Here is a 24874-nt window from a genome sequence, read left to right on the forward strand (position 1 = left end):
AGTAAAAGCTCGGAGTCCTAACAGCTGGACCTCCAGAGAATTCCCCATCCTCACGTTTGTTTTGAACGTTCACAGTGGTCTTGATTTGCTTAGGGAGTATTTGGAATGGGGTATGGCTGGGCTTTTCTGTCAGCTGGCCTCAGTGTTTCACTGTTAACATGCCTGGCCCTCAGGAAGACAATGGAAAAGACTGTGAATTGAGAATTTATACTAATCTATTTAAAATAACCTTTGACTTTCTCATTTCCCAAAGGGTAAAATCAAAATTTAATATTGTAGCTCCCAGCTAAAAGTCACACTGATGAACTTATGTGGTGCTGTGATATTACAAAGCTCATGGTATCAAGGCCATCAGTATATGAGCTCACAGACTGAGCAAGCAAACATTGGCCCCATCCCACCCCTTCCCCAAACCCCAAACAGAAATAAGAAATGCTTGCTTTTGTAGGTTGCAAGTCCTGATCTGGTTTATTTATAAAGCAATAAATATTAGAAGCACAAATAAATTGCACGTGTGTAAACAAACTGTACAATGATTGATGAGAGATGAGGGAGGGTGGTTCAGAAGACTCCAAAAAGCATCATACCATCATCCTGAATGTAATGTAGACTAAGAGAGAAGGCACCTTAGAAGCACTTGCGGTGGACGATGGAGGGGCCTGCCTCATCATACTCTTGCTTGCTGATCCACATCTGCTGGAAGGTGGACAGGGAGGCCAGGATGGAGCCCCCAATCCAGACAGAGTACTTACGCTCAGGGGGAGCAATAATCTGCAGAAGGAAGCGAAAACTGCCAGTGAACTCTGAGGTTCCAAGCAACAGAGAAAGCAACATGGTGGGGAGATTCACGGAAAATACACTGGTGATCAAGTTGCTGTAATGTGATACAAATGAATAAGCTCAGTAATCCTACAAATGAATATGGTTGACTCACGATGAATGCATTTTTCTCTATTTCATCAATTCCATGATCAAAGACTCTGTAAAATAGAAGTTCCCCACTTCTCTGAACCAGAGAATATGTGGCAATAAGCTATAGGCATGGTGAAGCCTAGTTTGAAAGTTGGGGTCTTTTAAAATGTGTTCAAAGATTTAGATTTTTTTTTCCTCAAAGATTTATTTTTATCCACTGCTTCAAAGTGTTTTAAAATCTCCTATCTTGGGAAAAGTGCCAGAAAAGTCAGAAAAGGTGCTATAAAAGCAAAAGGTTTCTGTGAGAACAGGAAGCTATTTGTGTGAGGGGAAAGGAGTTAGGAATTCTGCTTGGTATATGGAGACCTGCCTTGGTTCCCCCTACCCCACCACAGAAGTTCTTTACCTTAATTTTCATGGTGCTGGGAGCCAGGGCAGTGATTTCCTTTTGCATGCGATCAGCAATACCAGGGTACATGGTGGTACCTCCGGATAAGACATTGTTGGCATACAGGTCCTTGCGAATATCAATGTCACATTTCATGATGCTGTTGTAAGTCGTTTCATGGATGCCGGCAGATTCCATACCTATGAGCAAGTTTAAAAAAGTCACAGTGCATTCAGGCCATGGGGCCAGGGTGGAGGGAAGAGAACAAGACTTCTCTGTGTTGGTAAACTGTCACCATTTGTCTCTGAAACATATGTTCCTCTATAAGATACACTGCAGAGTTTTGTGGAACAGATGTCTTAAAAGTGCTGAGAGTAATCTACAACAGACTGCCAAGACACAAACAACTGCTTTTAGCACCTGTTTGGAGGGAACACGCACTGTACCCATCAGACCTATGGAGATGTAATAGAAAAGCATGAGACACACATTCATGTGAAATGAATGCCATTCTTATTTATGGACTAAAATAAGATACTGGCAAGCTTCCTCTTGGAAATCCCTGCTTAGGAAAGATGTTCAGTGACACGTGAGTGTCCAGTTATTACTATAAGTAGGATTGTTATCACACTTAATAATGAGTGACTCAGAAGTAAGGTCTAACTACTTGGTGATGGAATCTACCAGAATAAGTCAGCACTCTTGAGTCATCATCTCTTCCTTGCAGATATGGATTATTCTGTTACTACTCTATCTCATTCCTTGTTTCAAGATGAAGCCGGTGTGTCATCCTTTATCATATCATTGCTGCAGAGGAGGAATGGCCATCCCTGCAAAAGCCATCAGGACCTGAGGCTGAACTGTGCGGGTCTCCAAGCTATGACTACTTTCAACACAAGGGCCCCTTAATCATTGTTGATTATAATAGATTTTTCTCTGGAAGCCCCAAGCTGCGTTTCTGCACCAGACCATCCAACTCACCAATGAAGGAGGGCTGGAAGAGCGTCTCAGGGCAGCGGAAGCGCTCATTGCCAATAGTGATGACTTGGCCATCAGGCAGTTCATAGCTCTTCTCCAGGGAGGAGGAAGAAGCAGCTGTAGCCATTTCATTCTCAAAATCCAGAGCAACATAGCACAGCTTCTCTTTAATGTCACGAACAATCTCACGTTCAGCTGCAGAAATAAAGGGGGTCACAGGTAAGCTCTGAAGAATGACATCAGCTTTGGAGAGGTAGGTGGGGTCACTGGTGGAGGAGAAAACCAGACACTTACTGTGGCAGATGAAACACACACAGACTCACCGGTGGTGACAAAGGAGTAGCCACGTTCAGTGAGGATCTTCATGAGGTAATCTGTGAGATCCCGACCAGCTAGATCCAGACGCATGATGGCGTGGGGCAAGGCATAGCCCTCATAAATGGGGACGTTGTGGGTCACACCATCCCCAGAGTCCAGAACAATGCCTGTCAGAGGAAGTAGGCAAAAACAAGGTAAATCTCTGAGGACACCACTGCTTTCGCCATGTCAAAGCCTACTTTCACTCTTGGCTAAGAGATACTAGCACTGGGCAAAGATCCAGATAAAATTAGATCCCTTAGACGTGAAGAATAAAAATGAGCATAATGAATGCTAAGCCTAAAGCCAGCGACAGCTCATCCTTTTAAATATTGTGGTAGAAGAATTTCCCCAGGAGACTTTCAAATGACCATCCCTCTTACCAGTCATTAGCATATTATGCAAGCCTCCAGGTGTGTTTTTTTGTTTTTCCTCACATCTAATTTACACATTTCTCTTTTTTGACTCAGACCTTGTAGGGAATGTAGGTTCTCTCTGGGTTGTCTCTACTGGAGATGTTTGCCCAGGGGCTGAGATAATGTGAACACACACCGATTGCTACATTCCAGGCTACTAGTTTGTGCAGAGCCTCAATATCTGACATCACATATTTTAGGCAAGGCAAGGCTCTAACTCCATATTCTTTCCGCTCTTAGAAATAAGCGTGCTCAGGGTACTATTGCTACCTCTCTCTCTTGGCACAGACACCTTCCCAGAGAGTGTGAGGAAAGAGATCATTCTTTTTTCATTGGGGAAACTGATTCACAGCAAGGTCAGTGACTTAGGAGTGTAATTAAGACAGACTATCTCATGATCGCACACCTTGCAAGGTCAGTGACTTGGGAGTGTAATTAAGACAGACTATCTCATGATCGCACACCTTACAATCCAAACACACCTGTGGTACGGCCAGAAGCATACAGGGACAGCACTGCCTGGATGGCCACATACATGGCGGGGACATTGAAGGTCTCAAACATGATCTGAGTCATCTTCTCACGGTTGGCCTTGGGGTTCAGTGGAGCCTCGGTGAGCAGAGTGGGGTGCTCCTCTGGGGCTACACGGAGCTCATTGTAGAAGGTATGGTGCCAGATCTTCTCCATGTCATCCCAGTTGGTGATGATGCCATGTTCAATCGGGTACTTGAGAGTCAGGATACCTCGCTTGCTCTGGGCTTCATCACCTACATAGGAATCCTTCTGACCCATACCCACCATGACTCCCTACAAGAAGAAAGAGATTAGAAAATCAAGCTTCCTCCATGTCAGGAATGTATTCAATGCCTAATTAATTTGTCTAACTGCCCAAATCAAGGGGCATCTTATGAATACCAGAAATAATAAACAATAGTTTACCCCAATTCAGAAATATCATTTAAAATCAGTTCTGCACCTTTCTCCACCCCACTCTCAGGAGGCATAATTCTATTGTTTAGAATATAACTGGGGGTGAGGAGGAATGAAGCTATTTCACTGAAGAAGCTGAGCTTCATCTCATTTTTAAATTGCCATAATGTCTTCATTAAATTATTAAGCTTATCACCTATGTCAACTGGAATATAAATGACTACATTGTGGAATGACTGTATTAATGACACATTGTGTGTCTCCTCAGAAAAGATTTTGACATTCATCAAGTGAACCTAAAAAGAAGGACAGATATGCCATTATCGTTGTGTCTGTGAAATCCAGCCTGAGTGAAATCTAGAGTGTCCTGGAGTACCCATGGTCACCCACACTGAGGAATACCCTCTCCTCCCTGGCAGTCTGTCTGGCCAGGCATTATGGCACAGCCAGAGAGCATCGTGTCTCTTTTAATAAACAAGGTGGTATGTCACTATCACTATGCACTTACTGCCTCTGTCACGCCTGGCTTCTAAAAATGCAATGGCCAGGAAGCAGATAGATTGCATCTTTTGGGAGCCCTAAAAACTGGCTGTGAACAAGAGGGAGCAATGTGGCTTGGCCCCTGGTTGGCTGGGAGAAGTTGTATTATTATGAGTTTTGAACAGCACTGAAAAAAAAAGGCCAAGGAGTAAGGTGAAATGTATAAGAGGAAGAGAGGACTGAGAGAAGCTGCTGCCTTTTCACACCAGGGAGTTGGACCCTTGGCGAGCTGTGTCCCTGAAGTGGACTGGGGTGGGGTGTGGAATGCACATTTCCTGGTCTGTTGGCGGCTGTAAGTTGTTACTTGTCAGCTCGGATTTGAAGCTAATTCATCTTTTTCTATCTGACCTAAAAAGTTCATGAAACAGGAGGGTCAAGTGAGTCATTTCCTCGGTTGCTGGGCTGAAGAGGTGGCAGGAGAGGGGTGTGCAATGGGGCTGGGGACTACGAAGCGGGGTGAAGTTTACCTGGTGGCGCGGGCGGCCCACGATGGAAGGGAAGACGGCGCGGGGCGCGTCGTCGCCCGCGAAGCCGGCCTTCACCAGCCCGGAACCGTTGTCGCACACCAGGGCGGTGGTCTCCTCATCGTCGCACATCTTGGCACAGCTTCAGCGGGGTCTGCAGGTGGAGCAGAGCAAGGCGGCCCAAGTTCAGTGCCTGCGGAGCTGGCCTGGTCCTCTCCCCCGGAGGAGGGGACAGAGCAGAGGGGGTTCCGCGGGCGGGAGTCGGGGGCGGGGGACGCCTGCGGTCTCCCTTCCCCTGGGGCAGAAAAAGAGTGAGAAGAAGCTGCGGAGCAGGGGGTGAGGACCCGGACAGGCTCCCCGGCCAGCAGGCTCACCCTCTGCCCCAGGGCAAGAGGGACAGCCATCCCTTAGAAGGTCCTCCCCAGCCCTTCACACTTTCGCCTTTTCACAAACTGGGAACCCACTATGGCTCCATCCACACTCCCATCCATGCTCCAGCCCCAGGGGGAGAGAAAAGCACAAGACAACAGGGACCCCCAGTGGGGCGCAAGGCTCCCCCTCTGCGAGCCCCTCTCCTGTGAGCCCCTCTCCTGTGCAGATCGAGACCCAGGACAAAAGAAGTTAGAACCAAATGGAAAGTTTGGTCTTAAAAGAAGAAAAATGATGGAGCGGCGGGAGCGCGGGGCACTGGCTCAGGGCGCGGGGCGGAGGGAGGCGCGGAAGCGGGCGGCGCTGACTCACGGTCCGCGGGGCGGGATCTGCTCGGTTGCTCAGACGGCTGCAGGCGCTGGTGCCCCGCGCGCGGCGCGCGGCTTTATAGCGCGCTGATGGACGGGGTCAGTTGGAGAGATCGGGGGCAGGGGTGGGGGGCCCGGTCGGCCACCTTGCCTTATTTGGTCGCCTTCGCACCACTGAGGAGCGCCGAGGCCATTCATGGAGCCAAGGGCAGGGGAGAGTATCAGCCAGGGGGCCCCCAGACCATGTAAGGAAGGGGAGGGGGCAACCAGGGGGATGGCCAAATAGGGAGCTAGGGAGGGGCAGACCGTGAAGGGTAGGGGGCAGGGGAAGACTGAGTGACGCCAACCCACCCCCACCCCCTTCCTGGGTGGGGGTGCTCCCTGGGTGTGCGTCGGACTGGTTCCTCCGCAGCCCCGCCAGCCTAAGAGACAATAAGCCACATACAAGTGGGAAGGCTTGGCGCCCTGCCCTCTGCTGAGGGGTCCTGACAGCTGGGCCAAGGCAGCCGGGGAGTGACGGCAGCTTGTCATCCTCCTGCTCTGGGAGCTGGAGGAGCAGAGCCCTGGGAATCCTCATGGGCCCTAATGGCACCCCAGCAGCACAATTGGGGGCCAGAAAAGGGGCGCATGGCACAGGACACCCTTCTGGGCTGGTCCCCACAAACCTGCATGACAGCTCAGAGATCTGTACTCTTTTGTGGCAGAAAGCCGAGATTAACCAAGGCCACCTTGGTCCCCGATTTATGCTTGGTTCCAGGGGCTGGTTAGGGAAGAGGCCAGACAGAGCTGCTCTGAGAGCTTGCTTAGTCTTGCTGGGGGACAGAGCAGGTGTACCCCGGCCCAGACATCAGGTGGCTTTCCTCCATGTCTCCAGGGTTTTGCTCAAACTCAGACTCCAGTCTTTAGGCCAGAAAAGGACTCCTTGCTGTAAAAGTAAATGAAGGAACAAATGCCAAAGGTGACTTGTCCATTAGCTGGTGGATGAAGGTTTCCCTGGTGGCTCAGATGGTAAAGAGTTGGCCTGCAATACAGGAGACCTGGGTTCAATCCCTGGGTTGGGAAGATGCCCTGGAGAAGGGAATGGCAACCCACTCCAGTATTCTTGCTGGGAGAATTCCATGGACAGAGGAGCCTAGCGGGCTACAGTCCATGGGGTCACAAAGAGTCGAACACCACTAAGTGACTAACACACGCACACAGGGGAACATCCATAAACTGAGGGCCAAGGCCTTTACTCCAGGTGAAGATAAGACTGAAAGAGAACTATTCTTGTCAAGAAGATAGCAGCAACTTCAACCTATGAACATACCAAAGAGATATCATCATAACCAGGCATGAATTAGAAAAGCAGAGTCTCAGGCCCCACCCCAGAACTACTGAAGCAGAAGCTGCTTTCTAGCAAGATGCTTGGTTGATTCATATGTATGTCGATGTGTAAAAAGCCCAGGTATAAACGATATCAGCTCCTTTGTGGAGGATCTGGGGATTTTGGAGAAAGGGATGACATGAATGAAGGAGGCGAGAAAGGAACAGAGAGATAGAAGGACACAGATCCCTGGTTTGCCCTGGGGTGCCCTGTATTCTCAGTTCTTGACCGGCACTTTGATTTTTAATGCTTGTGTTTTTCCTCCCGTTCACACCAGTTAAAAATAGAAAACTGGGCACAGGCATCCATCTCTGGAGTGGTCTTGGACTGATATGCTAAGGAGGCCTGCTGATTAGATACTTGTCCAGACTGGGGAATGCTGGGTCCTCCCCTCTGAGCTCCCCAACCATGTTTGGGTTGGTCTGGAGAAGAAAGCCTGAGGGCGGCTGGGTGATGGAGCCAGGTGAGGGTCATGCCAGCTGGGCTTGTTCTGCCAATGCGGTAAGCCTTTTTCAGTGAAAATGCCCATAGACAGGAGGCAAAGAGCAGAGCTGCTTGGGCTCAGGCAGATGCAGAAGAACCAAGAAAAAGCAGAAATGTGACTGGTGATACAGGCCAATATCCCTGGGTTTGACCCTCGCCTCTATCACTTATTACCTGTTTTGCTCTTGGGCAAATCGCTTCACTGTCTTAAGCCCCAATTTTACCCTCTGAAAACGGATACAATTCTTTTTGGCAGGGGTTACTAGTTATAGTAATAACTAGAGACAAGTGATATAAGCCACACAGAAGATAGAAAGCAAATAGTAACTATTACAATTCAGTAATAATAACACAGGCAGCTGTAGTTCTCACTCTTGAAATTTTGGGTCAATTTAATTCACTTATTGATTCAGCAAATATTTTTGGGACAAGAACTGTGCTTGTCACTGGGAAATAGTGAGCAATAAAACAGAGCAGGACTCATACTGCAGAACAACTGCAAAGGAGTCAGAGACAGTTGTGGTATGTGCTGGGAAGGGCAAAGAATCACTGGGATCGTCACAAAAATGGGGATTCAAAAGAGGGCTCAGAAAAAAAAAAAAAAGAGGGTTTAGGACTTCCCTGGTAGTCCAGTGGTTAAGACTCCAAGCTTCCACTTCAGAGGATGAGTTCGATCCCTGGACAGGGAAAGTTCTGCATGCCTCGTGGTACGCTCCCCCACTAAAAAAAGAGTTCAGAGAAAGGCTTCCTGAGGAAATATTTCATTACTTTTAAAGTAGAGTAGGACTTTTTGTGTGAAAGAAACAGTTTCTCCTTGGGAGTGGCTGATGGCACATTCCCACATTCACTGCCATTTGTGTAAAGGGAACTCCTGGAAAGTTTAGCAGATCACCAAACACCATGGTTATTTCTGAACCCTTTGTAAATACTTCCAGGGCTCAGGACACCAATTCCAGCCCACCCACCTAGGGATCAGTCTGCCCTGGGAGTAGGTCGGTGGAGTACTGAAACCAGTTTCATAATCATCATCCTTAAAATGTTTAAAAAATAATTTCATGTTTTCCCATTTAGAACAAAACATATTTTCTTATGCATTATACTTATGGTAAGAACACTTTTTCCCATTCAAGACATGATGGTTCGATCTTTGTTCATTGTAATACTATTCAATTTCCACATTTTAAAACTCTAAACCCTGTTTTTATATATTTTAAAATTTAAGTCAATGGGAATATAAGATTCCAAGATTGATTTTCCTTTGACACCATTTTTCATGGATCCATTTAATTTGAAAGTTGATAGTGTCTACTTAAGTATAGAAAAGTGACTTACCTTTTGTGGTGCATTCTGGACTTTTTAAAAAATTTTGGTAAAATATACATACCACAAAATGTACCACTTTAATCCTCTAAAATTGCACAGTTCAGTAGTGTTAAGTACATTCACATTACTGTGCAGCCAGACAAACTCCCAGTTTTTGATGCAACTTGTGAATAAATTGACTTCAAAAATCCAGGAATGACTGTGCCCTGCAGTTTGAGAAAGACTGTCTTTTACATGGTAGAGAACCATTGTGCCTGCTTTGCCCAAGGTCACATGGGTGAGCAAATGGAAGAGTGAGGCTTCAAATCCAGGCACCAGACCACTCCCTAATCCTAACCACCACCTCAAATGCCATGTAGTCCACTCAGACTGCTGTTTCTCCAAGTGGAATGCTGCAACCACTTGTAGCCAAATTACCCGGACTGCCTAATAGCAATGCAGATTCCCAGGTTTCACCCTGGAACAGTGAATCTGCATTTTAAATAAGTCACCACCCCTCTTCCCCAGGTACTTCACAGACAAACTTGCAGGCACTGCCTGGCTCTTCTTCCCCAGGCCCGAGGAGCTGTGCTGAAGGCTGCCCAAGCTGCCAGCACCGGCCTGAATCCAGCTTGGCTGACCTTGAACATCCCAGCGGGATGGCAAAAGCCAAACTCGGGCATGTCCCCAGGCTCTCGAGGGCCAGCAAGGCCCTTCTGGGCAGGGACAGGCCGTGAGGGAGACGTGCAGGGCTGGCTGAAGGAACAGAAGGTGGGACAGTTCCTGCTGCCCTTGCCTCGAGGGAAGCCTGTTTCATCCACCATCTGCTGGGATCTGCAAGGGAGCGGCCGGCCTCCTCCCGGCACCGGGGGATTAACAGTCACTTATCTCAGCTGTTCCTCCATTCGGAGGTGTCACAGTATTTACAGAGAAGCCAGAAACAGACTGAGCCACACTTAATTCCTCCCCAGGAGCCCTCCTAGCTCCTTCTGTAGCCCCTCCTGCATTCCACGTGCTAGGAGGCAGTGTGGGGAGGTGCTTTTTCTAGCCCAGACCAGGGGTCAGGGAGCCACCCTTCCTAACCATTTCTATTTTCTTTTCCTACACATTTGTCCACTCCCCCTGCCCTCTGGCAGGAGCTGGGCTTCAGTTTTCATTAAAAGAGGAAAGTGACGGGGTTGTGAGGGATGCAGGCCCCCACACATCCTGGCGCTCAGAATTCAATACCGGGGCATGCCTAATCTCCGCCACATGCTGCCCCATGTTTTACATGCAACCGCCGAGAAGATTAACCCAGGGGGAGGGTATTTCAACTCCAAATGGATTCTGTTCTAGGCAGATTCTGGCAGTCACTGCCTTCTGACATGATAGGAGCAACTGTGATGAACCATTTAATGAGATTTAGAGAAAAGACGATGAGGGAAGGGGAACATCATGTAGAAGGGCCTCCTTCTGAGTCTGAGTCACCTGGGACTAATGCTTGAAAAGCCAAATCTTTACTCTCTTCTATCCTGGGAAATCACAAAGGATTTCTAATCTGAATTCCTTAAAAGGAGTTTGAATCCTTCTAGAATGAAGTGCTGAAGCTCGCAGGTTTCTGCTTGGAAGGTATTCCTCTTAGCTCAGATTTGGCTTGCTCCCCATACTGGCAGTAACTATTTATGGAGTTTCGACTTTTCAAGTGTTACCTGGAGCAATCCTGTCTTCCCCAGAGAGCCCAAATGTGGCATCACCCAAACCCAAGCCTAAGTTTTGAGATCACACAAGAGCTAGGGTGTCTGTGTGGGAGGTGAGAGCTGTGATCTCAGCAATCCTCCTGCCAGCCACATTCCCTCAGCTGTGTGTGTGGAGTCCATCTCTGCCTTGTCAAAAGTAGGCACAACTGGGTAGGATTGTAAACTGGTATAGTTACTATGGAGAACAGTATGAAGGTTCCTTAAAAAATAAAAACAGAACCACCATATGACCCAGAAATCCCACTCCTGGGCATACATTCAGAGTAAATAAACTGCAATTCAAAAACATACATGCACCTCAGTAATCATTGCAGCACTATTTACAATAGCCAGAACATGGCAGCAACCTAAATGTCCATCAATACAGGAATGCAGAAAGAAGATGTGGTCAGTCAAGTTTAGTTGCTCAGTCGTGTCCAGCTTTTTGCAACCCCATGGACTGCAGCACACCAGTCTTCTCTGTCCATTACCAACTCTTGAAGCTTGCTTGTGTCTATGGAGTTGGTGATGCCATCCAACCATCTCATCCTCTGTCATCCCCTTCTCCTCCTGTCTTCAGTCTTTCCCAGCATCAGGGTCTTTTCCAATGTGTCAGTGCTTTGCATCAGGTGGCCAAAGTATTAGCGTGTCAGTTTCAGCATCAGTCCTTCCAATGATTATTCAGGGCTGATTTCCTTTAGAATTGACTGGTTTGATCTCCTTGCTGTCCAAGGGACTCTCAAGCGTCTTCTCCAACACTACAATTCAAAAGCATCAATTCTTTGGTGCTCAGCTTTATTTATGGTCCAACACTCACATCTCTCAAGAAGATGTGGTACATATATACAATGGAATATTACTCAGCCATCGAAAGAAATGAAATAGTGCCATTTGCAGCAACATGGATGATCTAGAGATTGTCATATTGAGTGAAATAAGTCAGACACAGACAAATATCATATGATATTGCTTATATGTGGAATCTTAAAAATAGGGTATGAATGAACTTATCTACAAAACCGGAATAGAGTCATAGATATGGAAAACAGACTTTTGGTTATCAGGGGATAAGTAGGGGAGGAATAAATTGGGAGACTGGAATTGACATAAACACACTACTACATATAAAGTGAAGTCACTCAGTCGTGTCCGACTCTTTGCGACTCCATGGACTGTAGCCTATCAGGCTCCTCCGTCTATGGGATTTTCCAGGCAAGAGTGTTGGAGTGGATTGCCATTTCCTTCTCCAGGGGATTTTGCCTGGTGGATCAGACGGTAAAGCATCTGCCTGCAATGCAGGAAACCCAGGTTCAATCCCTGGGTGTTGGGAAGATCCCCTGGAGAAGGAAATGGCAACCCATTCCAGTAGTCTTGCCTGGAAAATCTCATGGACGGAGAAGCATGGTAGGCTACAGTCCATGGGGTTGCAAAGAGTCAGACTCAACTATATATAAAATAGATAACTAATAAGAACTTTATAGCACAAAGAGCTCTACTCAATGCTCTGTAATACATATGTGTAGTACTCTTGTCTGGAAAATCCCACGGACGGAGGAGCCTGGTAGGCTGCAGTCCATGGGGTCGCTAAAAGTCGGACATGACTGAGTGACTTCCTTTTCACTTTTCACTTCACGCATTGGAGAAGGAAATGGCAACCCACTCCAGTGTTCTTGCCTGGAGAATCCCAGGGACGGTGGAGCCTGGTGGGCTGCCGTCTATGGGGTCACACAGAGTCGGACACGACTGAAGCGACTTAGCAGCAGCAGCAGCAGCAGCATAACAGATTCACTTTACTGTACACCTGAAACTAACACAACATTGTAAATCACCTATACTGCAAATAAAATTTTTTTTAAAAAAGTAGGCACACATCTGACATGCAACAGAAGTAGCGGTAAGACTGCTAACATTTTTAAAGTATATACTGGGTCCATGCACTATACTGAGACTTCATATGTGTACATGATCAACATAGTAAGCTTCTAGATGAAGCTGGACTGACCGCTATTCCATTTTTACAGACCTACTCTTTAATATGATGTTAGTAGCCTATATGAAGAGGCTGTGTAGGAAACAAGTCACACCATTGCAAGGATGTTGCCATGGGTATTCTTCATAGGATATGGTCTTTTTTATTTATTTTTTAATTGGAGGAAAATTGCTTACCATGTTGTGTTGTTTTCTGCCATAAACAATGCAAATCAGCAATAATACATAGAGTATGGTCTTTATGAGCCTCTTAGAAGAATTTCCTGTCTGGTTCTTGTACCAAGAACAAAGGATTTCTACCAAGTAACTGGTTTGTTTTGATCCTGTAGATCCTGAATCTAGTGACTGATCAGATTTTTCTTTTGGCAGTGGCCAAGAAAACCCTCAGGGCTTCCCTGGAAGCTCAACTGGTAAAGAATCCATCTGCAATGCAGGAGATCCACTTTGATTCCTGAGTCAGGAAGATCCACTGGAGAAGGGATAGGCTACCCACCCCAGCATTCTTGGGCTTGCCCAGTGGCTCAGATGGTAAAGAATCCACCTGCAGTATGGGAGACCTGGGTTGATCTCTGGGTTGGGAAGATCCCATGGAGGAGGGCATGGCAACCCACTCCAGTATTCTTGCCTGAAGAATGGACTCTGTCCATGGGGTCACCCAGAGTTGGACATGACAGAGCAACTAAGCACAGCACAAGAAAAACCTCAGAAAACTATACTTGTAGCCCAGTTGTTCATTATGATCTGTCTTGCACATCCACTTCTATTTTTCATTTTCTTTTTTCTTCCACCTTAAAATTTTCTATGTCCATCTATCTTTATAAGCGAAGCTGCCATGCATCTTTTATGAGAGATAACAAAGCATGAATGGATAAATAGATAAAAATGAACTCATGGGACCATGGAGAGAATATTTGAAATTGAAATTGGGGTGATCAAGTAACCAAGAATCCAAGATATCTTGCATATGTCTGCTGGTTTCTTCCTTCCAAATGCAAGCATATATGCTTCATGAAAACACCCTTTGCCTGTGAGGGATTGTATCTTTTTTATTTTCCTCTTAACATCATGGTAAATCTACTTGGCAATTTAAAATAACCTTTCCCTCACTGTAAAAATAATAAGTGCTTATTGTGGTAAACTAGGAAACACTAAACAGAGAAGGACAAAGAAAATGACATGTCTGGTTGAGTTTTTAAAGCCTTCCATTTTAACTTCCTTAAAATAAAATTAAATGTGACATAAAATTCATGAGGCCTTGGTTTCCATATCTATTCCTCCTATTCTGGTCGTTTGCAAGAATGTCCACTTGCTCTTTAAAGAGAGACAAGCAATGCAAGGAATTTGCATTAAAAGCATTTTTTTGGTTTTACTATATTAATCTAAATTATCTCTAGTCAACAGCTGGAACCAAAGAATGCCAAACCGGGAACAGGCTCTGCCCTTAGGATTACAGAATCTACATTTCACTTTTATATTTTCGAGGGTAGGTTTTCATTGCCAACCCAGCTGTTGAACTGTTTCAAAATTAGTCTAAAAGGAGGAATCTATCATGAACATAAAATTAAATGGTGCAACTATATTGCTGAAGGCTTTGTCCTTTTGTGAAGAGTCTGAAAACAGTTGTTTTTAGGGAACATATTTATAGCTACTTTATGATCAATATTTCCAAAATCTTCTTAGGACTACAAATAACCAACTCCTCTTTCCTTTATAGCCTCTAACTTAATTTCATAAATTAAAAAGTAATAAAAATAAAGGCTTTGCCTGAAGCCTGTGTTCACCAGAGATAGGAAACTGAGGTTGTTCCTCCAAAATATTGGATTGACCAAAAAGTTTGTTCGGTTTTAAGTACAAATAAGAGACATACTCTTTATTTTTGCCAAGAACTTTATTGAACAATGTATTCATTAAATGCATGAACTTTTTGGCCAACTCAATTAAAAAAACAATTGAAAAGTCTTCTTGAGTTGTTACTTAAGTGAAGATGCTGGCACTTACACATGTAACCAGGTCTCCACATATATGGCATTTCAGAGAGATGAGCCAGTCTTTGAGAGCTGAGAAAAGAATCCACCATTGAGCCCTGATGTGACTTTGAAAAGTGATCAGAACAATCTTGAGCATGACCCACAGGGTGTAACCACGTAAAGTATCACATCACCCAAGAAACACTTGCAAGGACTAGACAGCCCTCAAGTGAGAATATTCTTTATGGATGAACAGGAAGGGTGCCCTCTGTTCAGTTAACCCTTTTGTAAACTCTATTTAAATATGCTGTTTTCCAGGGAGTTCACAGTTGCTATATAACTTTGTAGCTCAACATCTGTAGATTTATGCTGGGCTCCCCTCTCCATCGTGGGTACAGCTATCTTCTTTCTGTATCCTCTGCTCAGAGCCCTACTCCTGAGGGTGCAGAAAGGGATCCCTTAGACAGGCACAACCAGTTCCTTCTGTGTTCACTCAAGTATTGCCAAAGGTGGTGGTGGAGAAAGAGGGAAACAAGTGGGGAGATGGTGGGGGTACAGACCTATGCCCCCTCCACCCTCCCCATTAGTTTCTATCTGAATAGGAAATGAAAAATGATAAATGGGAAACATTGGATATACTCTGATGCTTTGCTTTCACACCGGGCAGTGGAAAATTTTAGGTAAACTGTGCTCATCTTGTCCTGCTCAGGGATGTGCACCCCAGAATGGTAATGGAAATGGCAAAAGTGATCCTAAGAGGCACAAAATGTTTATTAGAACTGCTCCAATGTTCTAGAAGTACCCACACTTCAGATCTGAAGTTGTTGTTGTTCTTTAGTCACTAAGTGGTGACCAACTCTTTGCAATCCCATGGACTATAGCCTGCCAGGCCCTCTGTCCATGGGCTTCTCCAGGCAAGTATACTGGAATAGATTGCCATTTCTTTCTCCAGGGGGTCGGGATTGAACCCAGGTCTCCTGCACTGACAGGCAGGTTCTTTACCTTCTTTACCACTGAGCCACCAGGGAAGCCCCTCAGGCCTAAAGAAAAGATCCTAAAATATTGTTTCATAGTTTATATCTTCGTGTACTCAAGAGTTTTCTTTGATCTGCCTGGAAACTAACCTTTATTCTGACTGAATATGAAAGCTTAAATGTTAAGCTTGCCTACTTGCTCACCTGGAACATATTTGTGTGAATCTGAGAGACTCTGAGTAAAAATCTTTTTGCTCCTGTTTCCTCTATTTAGTAAAAAGATTGCTGTAGCGAGACCAAGCACACCTTCCCAAAGCATCTGCTTTAACCACAATCACACAGACAGAATGTTTAAAAAGTTGGTGTTCTACACAAAACGGAAATAGACTCACAAACATGGAAAACAAATGTATGGTTACCAAAGGGGAAAGGGTGACAGGGAGGGACAAATTAGGCATTTGGGATTAACATATACACACTACTATATGTGAAATAGAAAAACAAGGACCTACTGTATTATAGCACAGGAAACTGTATTCAATATTTTGTCATAACTTAGAAAAGAATCTGAAGATGAGTATGTGTACAACTATATCTTTTTGCTGTACATCTAAAACTAACACAATATTGTAAATCGACTATACTTCAATTAAAAAAATAAATTTTTTAAAAGGTTGGTGTTGGGCAGTGGCTAAGAATGAACTAATGTTCTTTATTTCCTCAGATATTTGTGGGAGTAGAAGGGCTAGATAACGTTTCATAATGTCAGCACTCTGAGACTGATATGTGGCAATATACCTTTCATCCAAAAAAGTGTCATGCTAGGAAAATTTGGTACCCTGTTCTTGGAGTTTGTGTCATTTCTAATAAAATATTTTTTACCCTCCTAGTGTCTCTGAATACTATTTAAATTCTCAGCATCAACCAAGAAGATATTCAGTTCAATGACTGATTTTGAACAAAGAGCTTCAAATAATTTCTTTGAGACATTCAGGCTTGCTTTCACCTATGTGGATGCTCAAATGCTTTCTTAGTCTGTCATTTTGCAAGTCACTGAGCAAAATATTTTAAATGAATAAACCCTCTGATTTGAAAAAGCATTATTTCTAACTAAGCAGGATCAAAAGAATGATGCTTATTTTGCAAATACAGACATGAACAAGAGGAAGAGTCCAATTTTGTGGCTAAATGGGGTTAGCCATTAAAATCAAGATATTGTTGATTCAATCAACGCTTTTGTCTTGCTTAGCCAGTGGCGATTTCTACATAATAGCCTCCACATACTTGAAGAAAGATATTGCATCTCTGAGTGTTGTTTAGGATCTTTTTCTCCAGTAATGCTATTTTTAAAACTGTCCTCATATTTGGTCAATTATCTCACTCTGCTCCAAGTTTTCTGTGTGCAATAAAAATCTCTTTTAGTTAAATTGGTTAGGTATTGAGTTTCTTGTTAAGTGGAAAACAACCATTGTTTGGAGAATTAAACTCATCTAAGTACATCTACACAAAACTACAGAGAAGATAATTTAATTTTCTTTGATGTTTCAGGAGTTATTTATAGAATGGTTTCATTTTGAAAATGAATTCTTGTTAAATACTATGGCATAATATATATGACAGATGCAGAATATTGAGCTGAACTAAAATTGTAATCATGAAAAGTCGCTTATATGAAATAATTGTTGGTATCAACATACCTGTTATCTATTAATGGTTATTCCTCTTAAAAATCAAGTATAGGGACTTCCCTGGTGGTCCAGTGGTTAAGACTTTGACTTTCAATGCAGGGAATGCAGATTCGATCCCTGGTCAGGAAGCTAAGATCTCACACGCCTTGTAGTTGAAAACCCAAAACATAAAACAGAAGCAATGTTGTAACAAATTCAATAAAGACTTTTAAAAAAATCAAATATAGATCTGACTTCTAGTTCTGGCCAAGATAAAGCATACTATTCCTCCCAGATCCTCCCTCTTATAACTGTGGACATTATATAAAAAGCAAGCAGAGGAAGACTCAAAGGAGGAAAGAGGTGGACTCATAGGGACCTTGGGACAGTGATGAGTTCTATAGTTTCCCCTATCGCCTTCCATAGACCCCAGACAGGAACTCTAGTGTCCTCCATCCTGGAACTGCCAACGGGCACGGATAAAGGAAGCACTGAGTAAAGCTCTGTTGTTGTTTAGTCACTGAGCTGTGTCTGACTCTTCTGAGACCCCAGGCACTGTAGCCAGCTAGGCTCCTCCGCCCATGGGATTCTCCAGGCAAGAATACTGGAGTGTGTTGCCATTTCCTTCTCCAGGGGATCTTCCCATCCCAGGGATATAACCCACCTCTCCTACATTGGCAGGCAGATTCTTTACCACTGAGCTACCAGGGAAGCCCAAGAAAAGCTCTAAGGAAGCTCTACAAAAATTCCTCTGGTCAGTGTGAAGTGAAAGTTGCTCCATCGTGTCCAACTCTTTGCGACCACATAGCCTGAGGCCTGCCAGGCTCATCTGTCCATGGAATTCTCCAGGCAAGAACACTGGAGAGGGTGGTTGTTCCTTCTCCAGGGGATCTTCCCAACCCAGGGATCGAACCCAGGTCTCCTGCATTGCAGGCAGATTCTTTACCATCTGAACCATCAGGGCTCTGGTCAAGGGGCCAACAAAAGAGAGGCCTCACAGTGGAAAGCCTTTGTGGCAATACCTACCCCACTCCAGCCAAACACTAAGGAAATTGCATCCCAATATCCCTTCATTTCAGTGGGGCAGAATGGGGAGTTGATTTTTCTCCCCACCCCATCTCTGCAGAGGCAGGTGGTGGTGCTTTAATTCTCTTGCCTGGTGGTATTGGTAGGATGATCTGGGAGCTGATCTAATCTTTCCTGCCTGTTATCAATGGGCAATGCTCCTATTCTCCCACCAGGGTGGTGTCAGCAGGATGGCATGAGGGATCCTTGTGATGGAACTGTTCTGTATTTTGGTGGCCATATGTATCTCTACATGTGATAAAATTACATAGCACTGAATACATTCATGCCCTTCCCAGGTGGTTCAGTGTTAAAGAATCCCCCTGCCAATGTAGCAGATGCAGGTTCAATCCCTGGGTTGAGAAGAGGCCTTGGAGAAGGAAAAGGCAACCCATTCCAGTATTCTTGCCTGAGAATTCCCATGGACAGAAGAGCCTGGGGGCTACAGTCCATGGGGGTTGCAAAAGAATTGGACATGACTTAGTGAGTAAACAACAACAAATACACATATAGACACACACATGAGTGCGTGTAAAATTAAAACTGGTGATATCTGAATGCTGCTGATGGATTGCATCAGTGCCAGTTTCTTAGTTATGATATGGTTTAATAAGAATAAAGAATTTCATAGTTATATCTGAGTGAAGGGTATACAGGATCTCTGGATTGTTTTTTATAGTTGCATATGAATCTACAATTATCTCAAAATATAAAAGTCTTGAAAATAAAACACAAGGTATGCTCTCTAAAATCCAGTGTTTTCAGTTTTCCATTCAGTCAGATTCTGAATGAATTAGTTCCTATGTTCAGGTTACCGTAGTTATGAAATTTAAATACTAGTCATATTAAATATATCTCCTTTTCTGTATTTATAGCAAGAATACTGGCTGGCCCAGTTTAGATCTGGCAGGTGCAATTAGGCGCCACTGAGGCTGAAGACGTTCCAACGTCCATGGGCAAGTCTGACGAATCAGGTCCTGATGACAGTAGGCGAACCACAGCGTGATGGAAGAACCCCAGAGAGAGAGTTTACACCTACTGAAGGTGGAATCTGGTACCACAAACAGACTCAGCAGACTCGGAAGACTGGAGAGGGATGATGCTCCTGATTAATAGCATGGTAGCTCTTTAAAACATCCCAGCTGAGCTACTGCTGCTGCAGGTAAACACTTGAACTGGAAGGCCTATTTTGCCAACAAAGAGAGCCATCCCAGAGTAAAAAAGCAGAACTTCAAGGATGGGAATCCAGTTTCCTGAGCTGGTCCAGATCCACAGCTGAGCAGAGAATGGTGTTTAGCCTGAGATGTAGCACCAGGAGAAGGCGTCAGTGGGGCTGGAATGTTGGCAGTAAGGAGCAAGTGGCACAGGATGCTCAAATGATGGCCAGAGTGGACGAGGCATGGCTGCAGCCAAAAGGCACAGCCCACTCTTTACCCTGAGCATCCATGAAGTATCCCCAGGGACTTTTGGGAACCTAAAAAAGGCAGGCGTGTATGAGGGATGGGGATGGGAACCATCAGTTGTGCGGATAGGGGCATCTAGCAGACAAAAATCTAGGCCAGTTGTTCTCGATCTCGGCCACACATAGAATCAACTGGGGAGCTGATAGCTGGGTCGTGCCTCCATAGATTCTGACTTAATTGGTCTGGGTACACCTGGCATTTGGGAAATTTTTTACGGGACTAATTCAGCACTCTTTATTTTTTCATTTACTTGTTTTTGCCTGTGCTGGGTCTTCGTTGCAGCAGGCTCTCTGTGACGGCACACAGTTTTTCTCTAGTTGCTGCATGCTGGTTTGTCTTGGACCACAGGCTCTAGAGTAAGTGGGCTTAGTAGTTGTGGTGCTCTGGCTTAGCTGCCCTGTGGAATGTGGGATCTTAGTTCCCTAACCAGGGATCGAATCTGCTTTCCCTGCTTTGGAAGACGGATTCTTAACGACTGGACCACCAGGGAAGTCCCTAGAGAATCATCAATCTAACTGTGTGCTTCTCCAACTTAAACCTACAGCAGAATCACCTGGAGAGCTTGGTCAGCCTCAAATTGGTGGGCCCCACCCCTAGAGTTTCTGATTCAGTAGGTCTGAGGTGGGCATGATAATTTGCACTTCTGAGATGTTCCTGCAAGATGCTGATGCTGAAGGAACACACTCTGAGTGGTGCTGACCTAGGGTGAATGTTTGCTGAAATAACATTTATACCCACCAGGTGGTGAGGGTGCTGGCGACATTGGAGAGCGGGAAGCAGTTTAGAGTAAGAGCCAATGAATTGGCTCATAAAGACCTGAGCCTCACCACTGCCTCTGCCTCTCAGCAACTACATGATCTTAAATAGTTTATTCAGATTTTCTAGACTTAAACTTTCCCTTCAGGAAAGCAAAAAAAAAAAAAAAAAAAGACCTTATGCCGTCTACTTAGAAGGTTGTTGTAATAATCAGTATTTAAAAAGCGCTTTTTATCACTGATAAACACATTTCATACATTATAACAATTTAATCCCTGCACAGGGTTCAGAAAAGTTAAGTTACTTTTCCAAAGTCACAGAGCTAGTTAGGATGAGATTAGAATTTAAACATTAGGGAAACTCCCAAACTCATACACTACACTAATGTAATCCAGTACTCTTGCTTGGAAAATCCCATGGACAGAGGAGCCTGGTGGGCTGCAGTCCATGGGGTCGCTAGAGTCGGACACGACTGAGCAAATTCACTTTCACTTTTCACTTTCATCCACTGGAGAAGGAAATGGCAACCCACTCCAGTGTTCTTGCCTGGAGACTCCCAGGGACAGCGGAGCCTGGTGGGCTGCCATCTATGGGGTCGCACAGAGTCGGACACGACTGAAGCGACTTAGCAGCAGCAGCAGCAGCAGCAATGCAATAAATACTCACTGCTTTGGATAGTAATTACATATAATTTTTAAAATCTTTATTGGAATACAGTTAATTTACAGTGTTGTATGCTTTTCAGGTGTACAACAAAGCGAATCAGTTATACGTAAACATATATTCACTGTTTTCTTTTAGATTCTTTTCCCAAATAGGCCATTACAGAGCACTGAGTCCCCCGTGCTATACAGCAGGCTCTTATGAGTTATCTATCACATGTATATGTCAATCACAATCTCCCAATTTATCCTCCCCCACCCCATCCCCTGGTAACCATAAGTTTGTTTTCTACATCTGTGATTCTATTTCTGTTTTGTAAGTAAGTTCATTTGTACCCATTTTTTTTAGATTCTACATATAAGTGATATTATATGATATTTGTCTTTCTGTGTTTGACTTATTTCACTCAATGTGACAGTCTCTAGGTCCATCCGTGTTGCTGCAAATGGCACTATTAACATTTTGTTCCTTTTTATGGCTGAATAATATTCCATTGTATATATGTAGCACATATTATTTATCCATTCCTCTGTTGATGGATATTTAGGTTGCTTCTGTGTCTTGGCTGCTGTAAACAGTGCTGCAATGAACATTAAGGTGCGTGTATCTTTTCGAATTATGGTTTCTCTGAGAATATGCTCAGGAGTGGGGTTGCTGGGTCATACGGTAGTTCTAATTTTAGATTTTTAGGAACCTCATACTCCATGCAGTTCTCCATAGAGGCTATATGAATTAACAAATCCATCAACAGTGTGGTAGGGCTCTCTGGCATTTATTATTTGTAGAATTTTTTTATGGTGGTCATGGATATAATTTATTAAAAATTAAATGTACATGGAACTCCAAAAACTTCAGATCAGTTTCTGGTTTTCATGAAATACAGATACAATTGAGTAAGAATAGACATTGGAAATTCCTGGAATCAAGTCTATTAACTAGTGTTTCTCAGATTATCTGCAAAGGAATCATCTGGAAATTTTCTTCCTCAAATCTAAGGAGTCACAGGCTCTCGGGGCAGGGGACTGACACATGCTTTAAATAAAACATAGTTTGTCATTACTCTTTTCCAATTCCTGAGACTGATCTAGTGTTCCTCTTACTGCTACTTTTTATGAATTTACAATATATTATTTGGGGCAGCTCAGATACAATGGGCTATAGTTTGAGAAAAGTATGAAGTCTCTCATTTAAGCTTTCATAAGTGTGCAAACAAAATAATGCATGAAAAGTGTCATTTAAAAGCTAGAGCATTGCCATATGTGGTGACTTGAGAACCCAACTTGACAAATAAAATAAGCACATCATTTGTTTTTAAAGCATGGCTACATTTCTGACTTTCTTAATTTAATTTAATAGATTAAACAGATGAGTTGTAGTTTCTTGTTTTTTTATTAATTTATTTTTATTGAAGGATAATTCCTTTACAGAATTTTGCTGTTTTCTGTCAAACCTCAAAGTGAATCAGCCTTAGGTATACATATATCCCCTCCCTTTTGAACCTCCCTCCCATCTCCCTCCCCATCCCACTCTTCTAGGTTGATACAGAACCCCTGTTTGAGTTTCCTGAGCCATAAGGCAAATTCCCACTGGCTATCTATTTTATATACGGTAATGGAAGTTTCCTTGTTACTCTTTCCATACATCCCCCTCTCCATGTCCATAAGTCTATTCTCTATGTTTGTTTCTCTGTTGTTGCCCTGTAAATAAAATCTTCAGTATCATTTTTCTAGATTCTGTATATATGCATTCAGTTCAGCTCAGTTCAGTCGCTCAGTCGTGTCCGACTCTTTGCGACCTCATGAATCGCAGCACGCCAGGCCTCCCTGTCCATCACCAACTCTCAGAGTTCGCTCAGACTCACGTCCATCAAGTCAGTGATGCCATCCAGCCATCTCATCCTCTGTCTTCCCCTTCTCCTCCTGCCCCCAATCCCTCCCAGCAGCAGAGTCTTTTCCAATGAGGCAACTCTTCGCATGAGGTGGCCAAAGCACTGGAGTTTCAGCTTTAGTATCATTCCCTCCAAAGAAATCCCAGGGCTTATCTCCTTCAGAATGGACTGGTTGGATCTCCTTGCAGTCCAAGGGACTCTCAAGAGTCTTCTCCAACACCACAGTTCAAAGGCATCAATTCTTCGGTGCTCAGCCTTCTTCACAGTCCAACTCTCACATCCATACATGACCACAGGAAAAGCCATAGACTTGACTAGACAGACCTTTGTTGGCAAAGTAATGTCTCTGCTTTTGAATATGCTATCTAGGTTAGTCATAACTTTCCTTCCAAGGAGTAAGTGTCTTTTAATTTCATGGCTGCAGTCACCATCTGCAGTGATTTTGGAGCCCCAAAAAATAAAGTCTGACACTGTTTCCACTGTTTCCCCATCTATTTCCCATGAAGTGATGGGACCAGATGCCGTGATCTTTGTTTTCTGAATGTTGAGCTTTAAGCCAACTTTTTGACTCTCCACTTTTACTTTCATCAAGAGGCTTTTCAGTTCCTCTTCACTTTCTGCCATAAGGGTGGTGTCAACTGCATATCTGAGGTTATTGATATTTCTCCTGGCAATCTTGATTCCAGCTTATGTGATTCTGCATATAAGTTAAATAAGCAGGGTGATAATACACAGCCTTGACGTACTCCTTTTCCTATTTGGAACCAGTCTGTTGTTCCATGTCCAGTTCTAACTGTTGCTTCCTGACCTGCATACAGATTTAGAATACGATATTTATCTTTCTCTTTATGACTTATTTCACTCTGTATAATAGGTTCTAGGTTCATCCACTCTATTAGAATTGACTCAAATGTGTTCCTTTTCATGGCTGAGTATTATTCCATGTGTATATGTACCACGACTTCTTTATACATTCATCTGTGAATGGACATTTAAGTTGCTTCCATGTTCTAGCTATTGTAAAGAGTGCTCCAGTGAACAATGGGATACATGTGTCTCTTTCAATTTTGGTTTCTTCAGGGTATATACCTAGGAGTGGCATTGCTGGGTCTATATGGTGGTTTTATTCCTAGTTTTTTAAGGAATCTCCATAACGTCTTCCATACTGACTGTATCAATTTACATTCCCACCAACAATGCAAGAGCATTCCCTTTTCTCCACACCCTCTCCAGCATTTACTGTTTGTAGACTTTTTGATGATGGCCATTCTGACTGGTGTGAGGTGAGATCTCACTGTAGTTTTGATTTGCATTTCTCTAACAATGGGCGTCGAGAAGGCAATGGCACCCCACTCCAGTACTCTTGCCTGGAAAATCCCATGGATGGAGGAGCCTGGTGGGCTGCAGCCTATGGGGTCGCTAAGAGTTGGCACAACTGAGCGACTTCACTTTCACTTTTCACTTTCATGCATTGGAGAAGGAAATGGCAACCCACTCCAGTGTTCTTGCCTGGAGAATCCCAGGGACGGGGGAGCCTGGTGGGCTGCTGTCTATGGGGTCACAGAGAGTCGGACATGACTGAAGTGACTTAGCAGCAGCAGCAGCAGCATCAACAATAGGCGATGTTGAGCATCTTTTCATGTGTTAACCACATGTATGTCTTTGGAGAAATGTCTGTTTAGGTCTTTTTCCCATATTTTGATTGGGTTGTTTGTTTATCTGGTATTGAGTTGTATGAGCTGTATATTTTGGAATTAATCCTTTGTCGATTGTTTCTTTTGCTATTATTTTCTCCCATTCTGAAGGTTGTCTTTTCACCTTACTTACAGTTTCCTTTGCTGTGCAAAAGGTTTT

The 24874-nt window shown here is 44.1% G+C and overlaps 1 protein-coding gene across 1 annotated transcript; it reads right to left on the minus strand.

Annotated features, from left to right (window-relative positions):
• Window positions 1-440: 440 nt before the first annotated feature.
• Window positions 441-5832, minus strand: ACTC1 (actin, alpha, cardiac muscle 1). The gene is made up of 7 exons (XM_027553474.1): window positions 5727-5832; window positions 4989-5139; window positions 3534-3858; window positions 2602-2763; window positions 2282-2473; window positions 1319-1500; window positions 441-771 (listed from the first exon to the last, which is right to left on the minus strand). Exons 2-7 carry the CDS (start codon window positions 5115-5117, stop codon window positions 628-630), a joined length of 1134 nt encoding a protein of 377 aa, XP_027409275.1. The 5' UTR covers window positions 5118-5139; window positions 5727-5832; the 3' UTR covers window positions 441-627.
• Between the last annotated feature and the right edge of the window lie 19042 nt (window positions 5833-24874).

Source organism: Bos indicus x Bos taurus, chromosome 10, assembly GCF_003369695.1.
Source record: "Bos indicus x Bos taurus breed Angus x Brahman F1 hybrid chromosome 10, Bos_hybrid_MaternalHap_v2.0, whole genome shotgun sequence".
Classification (NCBI taxonomy): Eukaryota; Metazoa; Chordata; class Mammalia; order Artiodactyla; family Bovidae; genus Bos; species Bos indicus x Bos taurus.